This window comes from Equus quagga, chromosome 1, assembly GCF_021613505.1.
Source record: "Equus quagga isolate Etosha38 chromosome 1, UCLA_HA_Equagga_1.0, whole genome shotgun sequence".
Lineage (NCBI taxonomy): Eukaryota > Metazoa > Chordata > Mammalia > Perissodactyla > Equidae > Equus > Equus quagga.
In genome coordinates this window covers 140,898,787-140,918,893 of record NC_060267.1, presented here as the reverse complement: position 1 = coordinate 140,918,893, position 20,107 = coordinate 140,898,787, and the positions used below count along the sequence as shown (strand labels likewise).

At 46.1% G+C, this 20,107-nt stretch overlaps 1 protein-coding gene across 2 annotated transcripts; it reads right to left on the bottom strand.

Annotated features, from left to right (window-relative positions):
• Positions 1 to 434: 434 nt before the first annotated feature.
• On the bottom strand, positions 435 to 11,970 carry LOC124240714 (zinc finger protein with KRAB and SCAN domains 7). 2 transcript variants are annotated; one of them, XM_046663907.1, is made up of 4 exons: positions 11,923 to 11,970; positions 5,370 to 5,461; positions 4,939 to 5,065; positions 435 to 3,703 (listed from the first exon to the last, which is right to left on the bottom strand). In XM_046663907.1, exons 2-4 carry the CDS (start codon positions 5,382 to 5,384, stop codon positions 2,253 to 2,255), a joined length of 1,593 nt encoding a protein of 530 aa, XP_046519863.1. In that variant the 5' UTR covers positions 5,385 to 5,461; positions 11,923 to 11,970; the 3' UTR covers positions 435 to 2,252. The 2 variants fall into 2 exon arrangements, with proteins under 2 accessions (XP_046519863.1, XP_046519828.1); XM_046663872.1 differs by lacking the exon at positions 11,923 to 11,970 and having other exon boundaries at positions 435 to 3,706; positions 5,370 to 5,685.
• Positions 11,971 to 20,107: the final 8,137 nt, after the last annotated feature.

The following is a 20,107-nucleotide window of genomic DNA, read 5'->3' as shown; positions in this document are numbered from 1 at the left end:
CAAAAGTTAGGAAATGAAAACTAAAAATAATTTAGCAAGGTAATTGGATCCAGATAAAGTTTTTAAAAACCAATAACTATTTCCAATACTAGCAATAGAAATTGAGGTGTGGCTTTCCAATGTAGCCCTTTTCCCTCCATCCAAGAGCCTGAGTGCTTTTCCAGGAAGTGAAGACGTTCATTTCTACTGAGCACCCACCAGACAGCTGGTGGTGTGTAACAGTCATGAATAGCACTGGATCACCCACTCCAGAGACTTAGTGTGGCAGGGGATGAGCAGACAAGAACCCGAAGATAAAACTATAGCATCCAACAGGCAGGGGGTTCTACTGATGACATGAGCAGTAATGTCCAATCAGGGTGGACGGATGGACGCAGGTGCTCATAATGGGGGCTGGGTTCTTCCCTGGGATCTGAGAACTCCCAAAGTAAAAAAGGAAGTCCTATCTGCATATTTTGTAAAGGAAAATGGAAATAAACACCAAAAACATAGCTGTAACAGAAATTTAATTGAAAACACATTCACAAATGACAAATTTCCAGTCCCCTGTCCTTGGTTCAGAAATTTTTTAGGCCCCCAAAAAACATTCTAACAATGTCTGAGAGGCCTCTCCCAGAATCACATCTAATTCTTATTTTCTTCAGCCTGGACTCTCTTTCCTTTCTTCTCCATTGCCTCTAAGACACAAATCACAGCTCACAAAAATCTCTCCCCTCCAGGTGACACACCTGACATTGCCCCCACCTCCTCCTCCACCTGTGCCACACTGCCGCTCCTCATATTGCTAAGAGGAAGGAGGTTGACACCAGAGGCAGAGGTGCCCCAGCAGTGGGGCCCTACTGCAAGGGGGAAAATAATGAGTTGTTCAAGCTTATGTCCAATATGTGACTGTTAAGGAGTGGAAATCCTCTGAAAAGATTTCCTGTTTCTTCTGCCTTTGATGAATGAAAGATGGCCCAAAAGGTAATTACAAAAATTAAGGGTACACCTCTAACCTAGAAATTGGTAAGGAAATAAGATTAATTTGACTCTACTATCTTGCCACAAACCTCATCGCTGTGAATTCCAACCATCCAAGAATGCTTCTAACTGGAACTTTCAATCATCTTTGCCACAGCCACAAAAGTCAAATCTTTACAGTAAATTTTGATGCTGTTCTTAACTTGTTTACTTAGGCATAAGGTGGACTCAGCTAGTTCAGAACTAGAATCAGTGTGCAGGGCAAAGTACCTATCAGTGGAACATGACTGCCAACTCCAATACCTAGGTACATACAGACATACATACACACACTCAAACACAAATCCATTAGCTCTCTGAGGCAGAAGTAACAGCAGTACGACTCCAGGGATACACGTAGATGATATGAATGAGGCCTTTGTATGTGATATCCGATGATATCCATCGTTAGAAATTTTAGGTTGGGTGGTGGGAGGGGAGTTCATCCTCACTTGAAGAATGGTTGCGTTGGAGAAGTGAGTTTTAAAAACTTCTTCAACAACTAGTAGATGCAGAGAATTATCTATATGCTAAAAGAAATAGATACAATACCCAACCACAAAGAGCCTACATTAAATTGGTATGAAAGTATACACATATGCATTAAGTTGAGAATAATTTACAAGGCAATTTAGTAACTGCAAATTGTAGCACAGGCTAATTTGAAGCACTGAGGTCATATCAACAGAAGTTTAGGAGGAAGGAAGAAGCATCTGAAGAAAAATGTCTTTCAGAGATGAACTGGATCTTACAGGTTCTGAGGGACACAGATTAGCAAACAGGAAGAAGAAACGGTTTCTAGGTAGGGAACAAGTGATGAGGGTCTAGATTAGAACAGAAGTTTCAAAAAGGCCAGACCCAAGAGTCAGAAAAGGAGGAATCCGTTTCAGAGAACGACTTTATGTAACTGGGGAAACGGATTAACTGGAATAGAAAAAGGGAGATATAATCTCTGTCCTTGAGAAGCACACAGTCTGATTATGTGATATATAACTAAGACATGAAATAGATTTTTAAACAGTTAAAAAAAAGAAAGAAGGAAACCTACAAGTACATGAAATGTGTAGTCCTCACTTCCCCATTACTGAGGAAGGAGTGCACTGTTACTGCCACTCTCCTACCTTTATGACCCAGCAGGAAGCATTTGGGAAATGCCCACTTCAATTAGTGGTTCCAAGAGGACACCAGGGTGAGCAGCATTCTTATAAAGAAAGCTTAACTCAAAGTTCCTTGCTGTCTTGGAGATTTATGCCTTAAGAAACTGACCGAGCCCCACCTGAGTGCTTCTCTCCAGTGTGAGTTCGCTGGTGGTGATTGAAAGTGGAACGCTGACTGAAGGCTTTCCCACACTCAATACATTCATAGGGTTTCTCTCCAGTGTGAACTCTCTGGTGCACAGTAAGCTGTGAGCTGTCACTGAAGGCTTTCCCACACTCACTGCATTTATATGGTTTCTCCCCAGTATGGGTTCTCTGATGTACCATAAGGCTTGAATTATGGCTGAAGACCTTCCCACACTCAGTACATTCATAAGGTTTCTCACCAGTGTGAATTCTCTGGTGTATAATGAGGTATGAGTTTTGATTGAAGGATTTTCCACATTCATTGCATTTATAGGGCTTTTCACCTGTGTGAAGTCTCTGATGTCGAATAAGACACTTACTCAGACTGAATGCTTTACCACACTCATTACATTCAAAAGGTTTTTCTCCAGTATGCATTCGCTCATGGTCAGCAAGCTGAGAGATTTGACTGAAAGCTTTCCCACAGTCACTACATTTGTATGGTTTTTCCCCAGTGTGGAGGCTCTGATGTCGAATAAGACATTTACTCCGACTGAAGGCCTTGCCACATTGATTACACTCATAAGGCTTCTCCCCACTGTGGATTCTCTGATGATCAATGAGATTTCTATTAGAACAGAAAGCTTTCCCACACTCATTACACTTGTAGGGTTTCTTACCAGTGTGAAGTACCTGGTGTCGGACAAGATTTTTACTCCGACTGAAGGCTGCTCCACACTCATGGCATTCATATGGTTTCTCCCCAGTGTGGGTTCTTTGGTGGTCAAACAGTTTGGAGCTCTCATTGAAGGCTTTTTCACATTCATTACATTTATAAGGTTTCTCCCCATTATGGAGTCTCTGGTGTTGAATGAGATGGGAGCTGTGTCGATAGGTCTTTCCACACACGCTGCATTCATAGGGCTTTTCCCCCGTGTGGGTTCTGAGATGAACTATGAGCTGAGAGGTCTGCCTGAATGTCTTACCACACTCGTTACACTCATAGGGTTTCTCTCCAGTGTGGATTCTCTGATGCCCAATGAGGTGTGAACTCCAATTAAAAGTTTTGCCACATTCACCACATCGATAGAATTTCTGTCCTTTCAGGACTCCTTGATGTTCTGCAGGATGGGAAGACACATTTGGATGTGCCCCAAGTTCCTTATATATATCACACCCATCTTCAGTGGATTTATTTTTATTCTCATATGTTATTTCCAAGAAATCACTTTCGAGTTGGCTCCCTTCCTCATCTGAGGGTTGCCCTTCCAGCTTCTCTAAAGCATCTTCACAGGCATCTCCAGCTTCTGGTCCTCCAGGAACCACCCCATAGAGTCCTCCTGATAATCTATCAGATGACTCCAACCCTTTAGAAATTTCCTGCTTTGCAGGCAACTCTGAACTCTCCATTCTGTTCTCACCTGCTGCCAAAAGAAAGAAGAAAACAACTTTTACTCATTTCTTGTCCTACTGAGAAAAAGAATTATCAGTAGTCTATGGAAACTCAATAGTTGAATATTTACTTTCGAGTTCTGGAATTTTTAAATACAAAAGCTTGAAAAAGAGAGCAATCATGGTCATAACTGAACACAAAATGTTGGTTGCTTTCAATCACATCTTAATCAGGGCTACAAACATCATTCTACTACTTCAGTACGTTCAAGTTGTGGATGTGTGGGTCCCTGACTCCTAAGCCCACCCTCTCCAGAATAGGCTACTGTCCTGGACCTGTCAATCACAGAAACTGCCCTGACAACAAGCCGCTTCCAGGAAGCTGCCCTGCTCATCTTTCCTGAAGGGGAAGCTGAAGCAACCACACTTTATGCCAAGCAACCCAGCTCATCCCGTGATGGATGACAGGTGACTGGACAGGGCCAAGCACTAGACCGAACTGTAGCTTTCCTGTAGATTAGTCATCAGCCTCTGCTGTGGCCTGGGCCAAAGTTCTGCCCAAACAGAGATGAGATTTAATGGCTGAACCACCCTGGAGCCCCTCTTGAAGTAACTTCTGAACTGGAAGTAGGGCAAAATGAAGGAAATTACAAGTAGGAGCTCAAGCTGAAATGATGTATGAAGAGAAGCTAAACTACTGGGAGCCACAGCAAGCAGAAAGTATGAGGGAACAGAAAACATAATTAAGAAGGAGCTGTGAGGGGCAAAAGATTCAGAGTGAAGAGAATGGGGAGCAGTGGGAGAAGAAGACAGATACGCAGGGAGCAGCTGCATCACATTCCCGGTGCAACACTAGCCTAAATGTCATCAGCTGTTGCTGCTGAGGCTGCTGAGCTGCCCTGGGTCAAGGCTCAGTCTCCACAAGGCCCTGTTTCTGGGCCAGCCGGTCAGGGTTCCATTTGTTCAGGGTTTCCATTTCTTTAGCCTTATTATAAGTAACACAGCTCATAATTACAATAACTTGAGTAGCTCTCTATTCCTTACAACTACAAACTAACTAAACCACCCTGGGTCAATTAATAATGAAGAAAGAGAATGCTGATAACTGTTAAAGCTGGGTGATGGTGCAGAAAGGTTCAGGATACTGTTCTCTCTACTTTTTCTGTTTGCCATTTTTCACAATAAAAGTTAACAAAGAAAAAGAATACAGCAAAGAAAATGCAAAGACTGCAGACTCTAAGTTACCGGGGAGCAGAAGCATTACCCAGGGAGGCCGCGCTGCAGTGATTTTCCGGCATGACGTTCCGGTACAGGGCTCTCTGACTGACTGCTGGACCTCTCCACTTCTTCTGAGTATAGTCCACGCACAGGAACTCGTACGCTGCAGAGCCCTGGAACGACAAGCTTCTATTGCTCAGGATATTCCCAGCCTGAAGGCTACTGAGAGCACCGGGTGAGGGTCCTGGTGGGGAAAGTGGGGGCAGAGGGACAGAGGCTGGGATGACACATCTAAAAGGACAAGACCAGGGCAAGATAGAGTCTGTGAACTCAGCAGGCGGGACCAGCTCCAGGGGAAGCAATCAGGCAGGGAAGCCACAGGAACATCTCAGAATGGCCCAGAGCCCGGGGCTGAGCTCTAGCTATCCGGGGCCACAGACTGGGGAACTCAGGAAAGACGGAAAGGACTAAGCTCACCTGGGGCCCGACCATCTGAAGCACACTTGCTGCTGCTTGGTCTCCTAAGTTCCCTGCTTGGGGAAGGGCAGGCACTGGGGAAGCCTGTTGAGCTGAGGGAGGAAAGAAAGCTATGAGTGGGACAAGCCCTGCCCTTGGCTCCACCAAGGTCTGTATCCCACCCAGTGGACTCAAGAGAGCCCAGGCAACTCCACACACAGAGTCTCATGCCCTTTCCAGAAAGGCTTTATCCTACGTGTGCTATGCATTTTCCACGGGGGGTATGGTAGAAGGACTCGGGTCACACTGAGGACTGGCCCGCTCAGTCCTCACTGTCTTGAACCTCTCTGAAGGAAGCCATACTTCTGACCACATTCTCTCCCATGGCTTCCCTAGCACAAGCCTAGCCTGATTTCCCCCACATCTCTGGGCCCTCTTTCCCTGGTTTTTCTTCCTTCCTCTGCCCTCTCATTATGGACATTCCAGGTGCTCAGGCCTCAGAGCTTCCCTTCTCTCTGTCAGAGGTCTCATCGACTCTCATTGCTCTGTTCTTTTCTGCACTTCCATCACAAGCTTCCAGTCATCTGCTGGACACTTGACCTGGTGTTGCACATAACCATAAATTCAGTGTCAAAAATACATGTTCGTACTGTCTTCCTTTCCTTTCTCCCCAAGTTCTGTCAATGATTCCAGACATCCATCAAAACCTCTTATTCCCTCTCTTTCTTGAAACTCACATGTAACAGATATTCGCCAAATTGATCTTCAGATTCAACACAATCCCTATCAGAAGCCCAGCTAGCTTCTTTGTAAAAATTGACAAACTGATAATAAAATTCATATGGAAACTCAAGATTTCCAGCACAGCCAAATGAAATTTGAAAAATAAGAATAAGAAGGAAGACTCACAATTCCCAATTTCTAAACTTACTTTACAAAGCAGCAATCACCAAGACAGTGTGGTGCTGACATAATGATAGACATAAATCAATGACACAGACTAAGAGTCCAGAACCAAACCCCATACATCTCTAGTCAACTTACTTTTGATGAAGGTCCCAAGACCACTCAAAGGGGAAAGAATAGACTTTTCAACAACTGGTGCTGGGACAACCAGATGTACAAAAGAATGAAGTTGGACCCCTACCTTAGACCATATGTGAAAATATTATGGACAGCAGGTCTTGGCATTTGTTGCAAAGTGGCCCATGACTCCACACACCGAGTCACAGACGATGGTCGTCTTCCCCTGAAACCGAGGCACCCTCCAACTCCCACCATGTAAGCAAATTTAAAGAAATCACTACCTTCACCCAGAAGCCATCATCTCCTACATTCGCTACAAACATCCGGACTCAGCAAGTGCTGCTGGGACTGACAAAAACGAGAGGACCGTACACTGAGACGGGAAGAAGGAAGCACGCCATCACCCAGCTAAAAGGGAGAAACTACAGCCCTGCTCCAAGGCACGGAGAGTCAAGCGAAGAACTACATTAGGGATCACGCATGTGAGGAGGCTGCCCTAGTTCGGGCAGACAAAGGAAGCCATGCTGTGCAAACAGGGGGACAGGTAAGAAGAAACAGTCAGAGAAAACAAAAGCAAAGGAAAACGAGAGAAGTGATAAAGCAAATCACTGAAGGCCTATGAAAAGAGACTTAGAGACACAACGACAAAAGACGCCTGAAGAGGAAAGGGTGCTTCAGGAGCAGGAGGGGCAGGCTCCAGCCCTGCTGAGCTCCAGCAGCTCAAACCGGAAGAAGGAAACTGCTCAGGACGAAGCAGAAAGTCAGCGAGGGAGACAGCCTTTCACAGACAAACCCGCAGAATGGATGGGAGACAGAAGGAAAACTGAAGTATGAAAAGAACTGGAAAACCGCTCAGGGTGAGGAGAAATCTGGCAGGGAGCCTAAAGAGAATGAGCTGGAGGCCAGGGAGAAATATTTCAAAGAAATGCACCCAGTGGGGAAGATAAACAGCATCGACCTATCTCAGGAAATTGAGACCCACAGTGAAGTGAGCACCAGAAAGAAGCCTCCAACCTGGCCTGTTCTGAAGCAGCTGCTGCAGAAACATCCAGGGGCCAGTGAGCCATTTGTAAAGAGGTGGTGAGAAGACCGACAGGCAGGAAAACGAGCGCGACAGCCTGTGAGCACGCCCATAGACGCCAGGCCTTCCATCAAAGAAAGGGTGAGCCCAGCCTCTGCGACCATGAACATGGACAAAGCTGAAGACCTCCTGGGCCTTCAGGCTCTGAGTGAAAGACCCAGAGCAAAGGAAAGTGATGGGGGCCAGAGAGCTGAAAGCACCCCACTACATCAGGTATCCAGGTGCCTCAGGTTCCTCCCAAGCCTAGCTAACTTTTTTTTTTTAAAAGACTGGCACCTGAGCTAACAACTGTTGCCAATCTTTTTTTTTTTTTGCTGCTTTTTTTCTCCCCAAATCCCCCCAGCACATAGTTGTATATTTTAGCTGTGGGTCCTTCCAGTTGTGGCATGTGGGACGCCGCCTCAACATGGCTTAATGAGCGGTGCCATGTCTGCGCCCAGGATCCAAACCCTGGGCCGCCAAAGCACGTGAACTTAAACACTCAGCCATGGGGCCGGCCCCCCACCCAGCTTTTGAGGACTGAAGAAAACCTCCATAGACCAACTTGTTAAGATGATACCACAAACGTGAGCCCCCAGGCCTGAGGAGCAACCCAAGCTGGATCAGGCCTCTTCTCTAGAGCCTCCCCCATACCCCAACCCAGGTCATTCCCACAATGAGAATGAATTTGAAAAGACAAGGAAAGTCCCAAGCAATCACCTGGGCATTTTTCAGGGCCGTTTTCTTCTTTTTCTCATTTTGCTGCTTCATCTCACATGCAGGGTAATTTTGTTTGCTTTCCTTCTTAGAAAGCTGTCTTTATTTTTATTTATTTTTTTTTTTGCGGAAGATTGGCCCTGAGCTAAGATCCGTACCCATCTTCCTCTATTTTTCATAAGTGGGATGCCTGCCACAGCATGACTTGATAAGTGGTGCACAGGTCCGCACCCGGGATCCGAGCCAGCGAACCCTCGGCCACCGAGGTGGAATGTGCAAACTTAATGCTGCGCCACCAGGCCGGCCCCTTGTTTTCCTTTTTAAATCCTTGTTAAGTAGTCTCTTACTCTCCTGTTTTCCCTACCAGTGTCAGGGGACATAAGGTTTATTCTATACACTGATAATAAGCAAACAAGTTTCTAAGACAATTGTCACTACACAAAGACTGCTTCCAGTCCTTCAACATTTTTAAAATGTTAGTGTAATCCTCATACCAATAGATCAATTAAGAAATAAGCTCAGGGGCCGGCGCAGTGGTTAACTGTGCACGTTCTGCTTTGGCGGCCCGGGGTTCGCCGGTTCAGATCCCGGGTGGGGACATGGCACCGCTTGGCAAGCCATGCTGTGGTAGGTGTCCCACGTATAATGGAGAGGAAGATGGGCACTGATGTTAACTCAGGGCCAGTCTTCCCCAGCAAAGAGGAGGACTGGCAGCAGATGTTAGCTCAGGGCTAATCTTCCTCAAAAAAAAAAAAGAAAATATATGGTATGTTAGACAGAGACAGGTGCCAGACAGTATAAGAAAACAAGGAGGAGGGTGATCAGGGAAGGAAAAGTACAAGCCCAAAAATTCAGCCTTGCAGAGCACACAGGGGTTCACCTGAGGGAGCTCTTTCACAGTGTTTCTGATATAAAAATACTGATGGTCCGAGTTGATAGTGTAGGGGAGGAGGACATTTCCTCTCCCCAAATGTGGGTTCGTCTGGCTGGAGAACGAATTAAATTCACATGAGACAGAATAGCAAGAGAAAATTAAACAAAGCTTTATGAGGAACCATGGCCCGGGGCCTTTCTTCCCAAAGGAAGAAAGGGCACCGAAGAAGTGGGGTGCACAGAGTGGTTATATAGCCTCCAAACGGGGTGTTTCACATGTGATTGAAATGTCCCTCCCACAATAGTCACAAGATTGCCCTGCCGGCACAGTGCTTGATGGACACAGCAGGTAATGGTCTGCTATCTCGGTGGGCGCAGCAGGAGGCAAGTCTATGTCTGGAGCTGGGCGGTCACAGGTGAGCGCAGCAGCGATCGGTTCCTAGCCTAAGGGAAGATGCTTAATCCTTAAGGAATGCCAAAGTTGGGAGGGGGAGGGAAGTCAGTTACAGGAGGTTACCAGACTAGCACAATAAAATGCAGATTTTAAGTCCTTGCCTTTGGTATTGATTAAGAGTTTTTGGAGAGTAGGTCATGGCCTTTCTTCTTCCTGGTACAAAGAGGGAGGCACCTTTTACAGATAGAGATTTACCTTACAAATGTAAATGTGTCCTAACAAAGGGCAAGTTCCATTCCTCAGAGCCTCCTTCCCTGTCCCAGTTTATCAAAAGCAATCAGCCTCAAATAATCCTGATGCCAAAGAGACATATCTTGGCGTGGCCAATTCCAGGTCCCCACAATAGTTTGACATATGATTTTTGATTTTACGATGGTGAAAAGTGATACGCATTCAGTAGAAAACATACCTAGAACATTGAATTTTGATCTCTCCTGGGCTAGCGATATGCAGTCCACTACTCTCTCCTGATGCCGGGTGAGCAGCAAGCTGCAGCCAGTCAGCCACGCTAAACAACAGATACTTAACAACCATTCTGTACCCATCCGACCCTTCTGTTTTTCACTTTCAGGACAGTATTCAATAAACTACATGAGATATTCAACACTTGACTATAAATTCGGCTTTGTGTTGGATGATTCTGCCCAACTGTAGGCTAATGTAAGTGTTCTGAGCATGCATTAAGGTAGGCTAGGCTAAGCTATGATGTTTGGGAGGTTAGGTGTAGTAAATGGATTTTCGACGTATATTTTCAACTCACGATGGGTTTTTCAGGATGTAACCTCATTGTAAGTCGAGGAAGATCTGTACTGAAGATTGCAAGATAATGTAAGTTATGTCTGGTATACTTTTATGTATTTTTACTCTGAGGCAACTCTTTGACATCATGGAGTGCTTATGCGCTAATACTTCTTGGATACCAGGAACCACAGAAAACTAAATGGCATAGTTACTAAACATTTTTCATGTTTTGTCAGTATCCCTTATAAGTACATGCTGAAGTTTGTCTTCAAAACATTCCCATCTTTTCACTACAGTAAGGATTACTTTCTTAACCAAAATTTGTCTGCCTCTCTTTAGCATCAACATGTAAGAGCCTCATTTGTCAGTCCTTGATTATGCACACAGATATACACGTGTATAGCCGACGGAAGTTCCCTGATATCCTCAATCAAAATATGGCTAGAAACACTTGCTGACATTTCCTTGCAAAGTAACTGACCTAGTATTAGTGAGTTTTCAGTTCTGAACGGCAAACAGCTTGAAACACGATGGTGTTCTTTCCTGGCCCCACTTTTAACTAAGGAGGAGACCATTCTCTGATTTCTCAGGCCAAAGTAAGTGAGAAGCCAGTACAGTGGTTTTAGGTTAGAGCTGAACCTTGTGCTTAAAAACTGCATTTTAGGGTCAGCCGGAGGCCGAGCGGTTAAGTTAACGCGTCCGGCTTTGGGGGCCCAGGGTTTCCCGGTTCCAGTCCTGGGAGTGGACATGGCACCGCTCGTCGGGCCATGCTTGGGCGGCGTCCCACATGCCACACTAGAAGGACCCACAACTAAAAATACACAACTATGTTGGGGGGGGGAGGGGGAGGTTTGGGAGAAAAAGGAAAAATAAAATCTTTAAAAAAGAAACGCTGCATTTTATATACTACTCTTTCATTCTGAAGACAGACAATCGCTCTAATAAAGATTTTGCTATTTTTTCTGCACAAACATCACTTGAACATTTACAGCTTCAACTATTGTGTACTATGGGAAATAAACTGCAAACAAAATATTTTTCTTTTAATCATACTTGCAAAAATGTCTTGATGGTGTCATAATGCTAGCACTAATTTTAACCAATATATGAACAAATGCATTCCGCAAGCTGAAGATATAACTTTCAAAAGCAATACTAGGAATGTACTTAATGCCACTGAATTACATATACACGTTAAAATGGTAAACTTTTGTGTCATACGGTAAATGCTATGTATATATTCCCACAAAACTAAAAAAAGTTTTTTAAGAGCAATAGTATGATCCCATTTCGTAATAAAAACTTACACATGTATGCGAGCTTGCATACTTATACACAAACTGGAAAACGTCAGGAAGCCTCCAGGAGAACACACTAGCGGACTGCGGTTACTTTTACTTTCCTTACTCTCCCCGCGTCATCTAATGGGCCGTAATGAGCGCGCTTTGTTTGCATAATCGGGAGAAGCGATAACGCACAGAAATCCCTCCCTCCGCGCCCCGGGCCCCCGGGCGCCGAAGCTCCTCCAGCTGAGCCCTCAGCACGGCGGGGACCGGATCCCCGGCCAGACCACCGCCCCGGCCGCGGCCTCCAGCCCGGGCCCCACCGCCGCCCGCCGGCCACAGCCGAGCACCCCGCCGCGCCCCGGGAACCCCGCGGGCGCACAGCAGCCCCCGCCCCGCCTGCGCCACCCGGCCGCTCACCGACTCCCGCGGCCGCCCGATACTCCGCCTGCCCGCCGCACCGCACGCCCCGCGCCCGGCTCCCGCTGGCCCGTCGCGCACGCGCGCCGCCGTCCCGGGCCTCCGCGGCCTCTCTAGGAAACTGGGAGGGCCACCGTCTCGGCTTCTCCCTGCCCAGGGTCGCGCTGGCTGGCCTCCGAGCCCAGCGGAGGGGCTCGTCCCCAAGCCCGCCACCTGCCCTGTGGACGCCTGTCCTCCGTTCGCCTAGGCCCATTCGAGCCCCAGAGCTCTATCAGTCTTGGCGTTTTCCCACATCCCTGTTGATGTGTGTGCAGGGCTGCCCTCCCTCCAGGCAAGAAAAGGATCCAAAGCTCGGGGTCAAAATAGGGACCAGCAAGATCTAACTGACCGGTTCTGGTTGGCAGAGCTGTTAAAGGGCCACTCATTACTCCCTGGGGCCTCCTTCAAGTTGGGAAACCAGATCCTAAGGGAGGCTAGTTTCCAGGACAACCTCTTCCCGGATCACCACCACAACCAGGGGGTACATGCTCATTCCCAGCCACAGCCGCAGAAACATTACCTTCCCACAGCCTCCAGCTGTTTTCTCTTATGGGTGAGTTCTAAGTAGGCTCACCCTAGTGGGTGATGAGATTGTCGCATATGGGGTACATGGGGTAACTATCCAAGTTACAAAACTGATTCAGCTTGAACTAAAGAAGCTTGATTTATAGCCTATCAAACATACATTGTACATCTGCTTTAGCCATTAAAGTAAAGAATGCACTCTCTTAAGAATGCATACTTCCCCTCCTAAGCTCAATCATTGCTTCGCATGTTAGTTCCTTTCCGGACATCAGGGTCTTATTGACCTGCTCATTTGCAACTGAATACCTCTTTGAAACTTTGATGAATGTGTACCCAGGGTATGTTTAGTGTATGTTCTTTGTTCTCAAAAAGGCGAAAGGGCTGGCCCGGTAGCACAGTGGTTAAGTTCACACCTTCCACTTTGGCGGCCTGGGGTTCGCTGGTTCAGATCCCAGGTGCAGGCATGGCACCACTTGGCAAGCCATGCTGTGGTAGGCGTCCCGCATATAAAGTGGAGGAAGATGGGCACAAATGTTAGCTGAGGGCCAGTCTTCCTCAGCAAAAAGAGGAAGAGTGGCAGCAGTTAACTCAGGGTTAATCTTCCACAAAAATAAAATAAAATAAAAATAAAAACGTAGAAGTGGGGCCAGCCTGGCAGCGTAGTGGTTAAGTTTGCGCTCCACTTTGGTGGCCCTGGGTTCCCAGGCCCGGATGCTGGGAGCTGACCTACATGCCGCTCAACAAGCCACACTGTAGCAGTGTACCACATAAAGAATGGAGGAAGATTGGCACAGATGTTAACTCAGGGCCAATCTTCCTCACCCACCCCCCTAAAAAAAAAAACATAAAAAAATAAAAACAGAAAGAGTGAAGACTGTACTGAAAATCTTGCTTGTCTGCAATGCTTTCTTCCTTTGTGGAAACTGTCTTCCTGGATTATAATCCTCACCCTAGTTGAAATAAAACTCACCTTATCTCTCTCTCTAGAATGGTTCTTGGTTATTTTGCTTCCACGTGGGTGAACAATGGGGCTATTTGCCAATATGTGGAATCCTAAAGAAGAAGGTTTGGAGGTGGAGAGGCCATTTAAAGAACAGCTGAGGGGCCAGCCCAGTGGCAGAGCAGTTAAATTTGCACATTCTGCTTCAGCAACCAGGGTTCGCCGGTTTGGATCCTTGGTGTGGACCTACGCACTGCTTGTCAAGCCGTGCTGTGGCAGGCATCCCACATATAAAAATAGAGGAAGGTGGGCATGGATGTTAGCTCAGGGCCAGTCTTCCTCAGCAAAAAGAGGAGGATTGGCAGATGTTAGCTCAGGTATAATCTTCCTCAAAAAAAAAAAAAGAAGAAGACAAGCTGAAGCAACATCAAGAGACTGCCCAGCCTCTGTAGGAGCAAATGTCTTCTATCAAGAGCACCAGAGAACCTGGGTGATGTGGGGTCAATGGCATGAAGACCATCTGCTGCCATTGGAGTGCATGCTGCAGGCTGCTGTGCCAAGGGGCTGAGCCCTAAGGGACAGGTGACCTACAAGTGGGTCCTTTTGCCCAGAGTCACTCTTGCCAACAAAATGAGACTGCATTCAGAATAGCAGAGCAGAAACTTTATTTGTTGATCAAGGAAATCAAGGAATGGAGAAGGGAGAGCCCATTCTCTAAAACACCTTCTCCCCAAAGACAGGGAAATGGGGAACTTTTAAAGGGCAAGGGTCGTGGCGTCACCACAGTTCCCTGGGGGGGGGGGGGGGGGGGGGTGGAGACTTCCAAGACCAGTTGGTGCATGCAGAATCCTTGAGCACCACACCAAATGTGCCTAGAAAGGTTTGCAGGAGGGGAGGTTTGCGTATGGTGATGAAGCAGAGGCAACTTCAGGTCACCTCCAAGTCCCTCGTCACAGGGACTGCTCCTGTGGTCGGGTTAGAGCTGGTTTAGAGCAGTTTGTAGTTTGTAGCTATGATTTCTTTGAGGCGGAAGCCCAACTCAGCTGAAAAACATCTCAAAGGAAGACGTTAGCTGTGGGCCAAAGCTAAGTTTTTCTGTTAGGAATACATGTATGGGCGACAGTTGCCCTCTGGTATAGGCTTCCTAGTAGCAGGCCTCAGCATGTTGCCAACTGATCTTTCAGTAGGAGAGATGCCCATCTGTGCCCTGAGGCTCTGCTCCACTCATCTGAACCACCCCACGTGCCTATTCAATGGCCAGTCACCAAGGATGGAAACTGAGAATGGATCCTGGCACCAGAGAGATGGTGATGAGGTGGAAGAGAAACCAATGGCACCTTCCAACAGGATAACTGAGGAGAGTTCAAGGGGTGATTTGTAAAAGGTGTAAGAGTTAAGGAAATATGACATGGGATGGTACAGAATCCCAGGGCTAGCAATGTTTGGAAGTTATTACCACCCCTAGGAGCAGGCTACCCAACAGAAGCCGTCTGTGGCCTTCAGTGGAGGGACACAACCAACCCATGGTCTAGGACAGAGGGAGCTGGGGAATAAGTACTGGACCCGACTCTCTTTCTGATCTCCTGCCAGGGTCTGCCACTGGCCCAACCCAACTGGAAGCTGGAGATTCTGTTCTTCAGCCCACATTGGAGGTCCAAGGTCAGCCTCCCAAGTCTCAGCGCAAGGTTGAGAAGGACCAAGAGTGAATATGGAGGGGCAACTGGAAAATATCCAACATACCCAGAAAGGAAAACGGCATCAATGCCTAATTTCTCCATTGCTTTCCTCTTGAAATACTGTTCTTAGGTAACTTGACTACTGGGGGCTATGGGGGAAAGAGGAAAGAGTTTTGAGTTTTATCTGTTTGGGAATCACATTTTCGCCTCATAGAGGAGCATGAGCAGGTTCTCTGTGTTTGGGGTGTGCTCACCAGATGGTTTTCAACATGACAGGCAGCTAACATGGACAGCACCCAGATTGGCATGGGGGAATGGATTCACCAGACCAGCCCCACCAGCATTTGCAAAGCTGCCGGAGTAGCCACCGGGAGAGCAGCGCTGTTCTGAAGTCCTGCATGGCTTCTTGAAGCTCAGCTCACCCCTGCCAATGCTACCTGATTTCTCTGAGAGCCATGGCACAGAGCCTGTCACAAGGAGGTTTCTTCCTTCCTCTGGTGGGAGGCCAATTCTTGTGAGCTCTATTTCCTGTATGCTTTACCTCCTTGCAGATTGGGCCTATTTGCTTGGTATGAGCCCTAGTCAGAGCTTCTCCAACTTTGATGAGCATATGAATACCAATCACTTGGGGTTAAACTGCCGATTCTAATTCAGGAGGTCTGGGGAGGGGCCAAAGCATAGTTCTGACAAACTCCCAGGTGTGCTGGTGCTGTGTTCCTCTACTAGGCTTTGAGTAGTAAACAACGGTGAATGTAAATCACAGGCTCTTAAGTTTGCTGCACACTATAATCTCTTGGACAGTTTAAAAAGTCCACACCCCATACCAATTAAATCCAAATCTTTGTGAGTGGGACCCAGGTATTCCTAGTTCTTTAACTCCCCAGCTGCTTCCAATGTGAGCCAAGGTTGGGAAGCCAGAGTACAGGATCCTTCCTTTACCCTGATTCTCTGCTGCATGCAAAAGCCACATGCTGAAGGGTTTTTTTCTTAGTTTGCTTATTTTCAAATTTAAAATGCATCTGCTTTCTGCCTCTAAGAAGAAGGGGGAAAGATCCCCCTTAATTTTTTTCCTCGTATTTTGAGATGCAAAATAAATAAGTTTGGGGATGGAAATGGGGGTCTAGAATGTGACCAGAGGAAAAAGATAAGAATGTAAAACTGAGAATCAGCTGTGGCCAGGTGACAGAAAGCACATTGTCCTGGTGGAATTTTCACCCCTTTTCTGGCCACAAATCTGTGCCCTGTCTTTGAAGGCGTAGCTGCCTTTCCCAACACCAAGACACTCAAGTACCTACTATGGATATAGCCTGCAGCCTAGTGGGGGAAAATGAGAAGCCATTACACTAGTAGCTTCATTTCAAAAGATTACAAACACTAAATTAAAAGTGTAACAGGGCTGGGGCTGGCCCCGTGGCCGAGTGGTTAAGTTCGCGCGCTCCGCTGCAGGCGGCCCAGTGTTTCGTTAGTTCGAATCCTGGGCGCGGACATGGCACTGCTCATCAAACCACGCTGAGGCAGCGTCCCACATGCCACAACTAGAAGAACCCACAACGAAGAATACACAACTATGTACCGGGGGGCTTTGGGGAGAAAAAGGAAAAAATAAAATCTTTAAAAATGTAACAGGGCTATTTAATTGAGAGTGACTGATTATAATGTCTGTATGTTTTCTTGGACACTGCACACTTCCTGTAACTCCTAGGACACTGCCTGCGATAGGTTGGTTTGGGTTGCCCCAGAAAATAGGGTCAGTAAATTGAATAGTTACTGAGGACAAAACTTTTGGTTTTTTCACTACAGCTTTCCATCATATCTTTCCTGTTCCACCTCTGTCTAGAGGAAGAGTAAAGGGTGGCATGGCTTATGGGGGATCAGAATGTGCCACCCCAAAATGTGTCTCTTTGGCTTGATTATTTCTAAGAACAAAAGACTCAGGAAGAAATTTTGACCTTCCCCCTAACTGCCTAAAAGAATTTAAGATAGAAGGCCTGTTCCAGGAAGGAGCTATCACCATAGATAACTATAGTATTATATGAACTAGGTGGGGTAGTCAGGTCGGAACCTAGGAAGACCCATTTGATCAGTCCTCTCCATGCCCCCCACTTTTTTTTTTGTCTCTGTGAGGCACGGCAAACATTTGTTTACCAAACATTTGCTTTTCCATCTCGGTGTGAATTGCCTTTCTTCCCTTTGAAGTCTTAAACCACTATCCCCAATATCCTCTTTGTCTTTAGCTGTAGATGGTATTTAAGGTGGTCCTTTTGGCTATTTTGGCAAGTTACTCAGTTTTCCTGGGTTTCTCCCACGTATACGTGTTATTAAACTTTGTTTGATTTTCCCCTGTTATTCTGTCTCATGTCAATTTAATTCTTAGACCAGCCAGAAGAACTAGAAGGTAAAGGAATATCCTTCCTCCCCCACAGGGGAAAGAGACCTAAGTATCACTTTCAGTTCTGTCTGTGTACTAGGAGTCATTGGAGGAGCCTAATATCCCCTCCTACTTGCAACTCCTCCTCACAAGTAGAATGAGACTAGGTGGGAAGAGAGCTCCTTCAGCTCCTCGCTCCATCCTCTAACTAACCCTTTCGTTGTTGAATCATATGATTGTAGAGCAATGAAAAATGAAGTAGAATCACATGGGAGGACAGCTGGTATCAGAGGGCCGTGGGGTTAAGGACCTCTTCCATTCTCAACAAGTCTGGATAATTGTTCTTTTCATGGGTGGGAGATATGGGGGTTCTTGCTAGAAGGAGAGCTGGATGTGTTCTATGCTCATGGCCTCCCACGTGGCCTGGCTCTGGTTACTTTACTTTCTGGACCAACAGAAGGTATAGATTCTCTTGTGTGGCCTGGCTGCCAGGGTTTTAGTGGGGCTAGGAGTGCAAGAAACAGGGAGATGTAGAAGCCATAATTGTCCTATTGGGAATGTTGGAGTGTGACAAGTTGGATGCAGACTTGCAGGAAGCAAGATGAGAGGACTAGGGGAGTTATTAGGAAGACGTTCTTGAGTATACAGTTGACCCTTCATGTGTGGTCACCAATCAGTGGGAATTAGGCAGAGAATGGGTAAATACAGAGTTGGAATGCCTCAACTTTTCCTCCCAAAATCAGGAGACAGTCTGGAGACAGTAGTTAGAAATCAAGTGGCTGGATAGCCATAGGGGCAGGGCATCTCCTTGATGAACAGGTAGGCCTTGACTGATGTGGACAGGGACTCGTGTGAAGTGTGTCAATGCTATCTACTGTCACCATGTGAGGGACGTAGGTCAGTGATGAGGTCTGGGGTAACCCATCTGAGGTTGGTTTGGGGTCCAGAAGAAGTGTTACAATTTCTCAGGCCTCCCAGTCTTAGCCATGGCCAAGATGCAGGTTTCATGAGTGGCAACAGACGGGTATAATTCCTGACATGAGGAGTAGTAGGTGCTAAAGGCTGACATCAAGATCTTTGAAAGAAGAAAGGCTGTGAATTCAGGTGGAATAGTGGTCTGCATGGAACAGTGGTGCTAATGCTTCCTTTACAACCCATGGAGGATTGGCAAAGTGTAGTGTTCCTCAAATATGTCCAAAATTCTTTGCTACTCCTCCCTTCAAGAGATGGAGCTTAATTCCCCTCCCCTTGAGAGTGGGCTAGATTTAGTGACTTGCTTCTTACAAACAGAATAATGTGGAAGTGACAATGTGTCACTTCCTAGTCTATGTTATAAAAAGGGCTTGTGGCTTCCTCTCTGCTCTCTCTGTCTTTCTGAGACCACTCACATCGAGGTAAGCCAGCTGCCATGTCTTGAGAATACTTGAGCAGCCTTACAAAAGGCCCCACATGGTGAGGAACTGAGGGCTCCTACCAACAGCTAGTGAGAAATTCAGGCTTCTTCTCAGCAGTCGCGTGAGTGAGTCATCTTGGAAGTGGCTCCTCCAGCCCAAGTCAAGCCTTCAGATGACTACAACCGTGGCCAACATCTGATTATAATGTCAGGAGAGACCTTAAACCAGAACAACCCAGCTAAGCTACTCCAGAATGCCTGACTCATAGAAACTGTGAGATAAGAAACTGTTGCTATTTAAGCCATAAGTTTGGGATGATTTGTCATGCAGCAATAGATAACAAGTACACAAAGTTTTAAAAAACTCTCCAATTTTTCCATTGTCCTTGGTCTTCAGTTCCTGACTTCCTCTTTGAAATGATATTTGGAAATTTTGCAATAATCCTATGCATTTGTTAGAACTTTCTTCATCACACATAAAAGACACAAATCAAATTAGTTTAAGCAAAAGGGAAAATTATTTGAAAGATCTTACATAAACGCTGGAACAGCAGGGGTGCAGCTGGGTCTTAAAAAGCCAGTGGAAACAGACTAGAAGGTCTGTCAGAACACATCTAACAGCTCTGTCCTCAATTCCAACTCAATACTCTCAGGAAAACCCTTTGATTGGCCTAGCTGAGGTTGCATGCCCTTTCCTACACCAATCAACTGTGGTGCACAGGATTTCTGTTTCAAATAATTTTCCATATTAGATAACCTGAAAAAAAATGCTCCTGCATGAAGATGTAGAGATTGAAAATATGAAAGAGATTTTAAGAGACATAGAGGTGGGAATTAGAAGGTCTCATCTACATCTATTAGGAATTCCGGAAAAGAATAAAAATAACTGAGTATGTTCAAAGATAGAATAGCTGACAATTTTCCAAAATTATTGAAAAGCCTGAATCCTTAGATTCAGAAATCCTTAGATTCAGCATAGCCCAAACAGGATAAAGAAATCTAAATCCATACATAGACACATTGTAGTGAAATTTCAGGACATCAAAGGCAATAAGGAGATCCTATAATAAACAAGAGAAAAAAAGGACTTCCTACAAAGGAAATACAATTAAATTGATAACAGATTTCCCAACAAGATAATAGAAGCCAGAAAATGATGAAATGTCTTCAGAATGCTTTCAAACAGGGTCAGCAAACTGTAGCCTGTATAGTTTCAATTTTTTTATGTTTGACAGCTGACATCT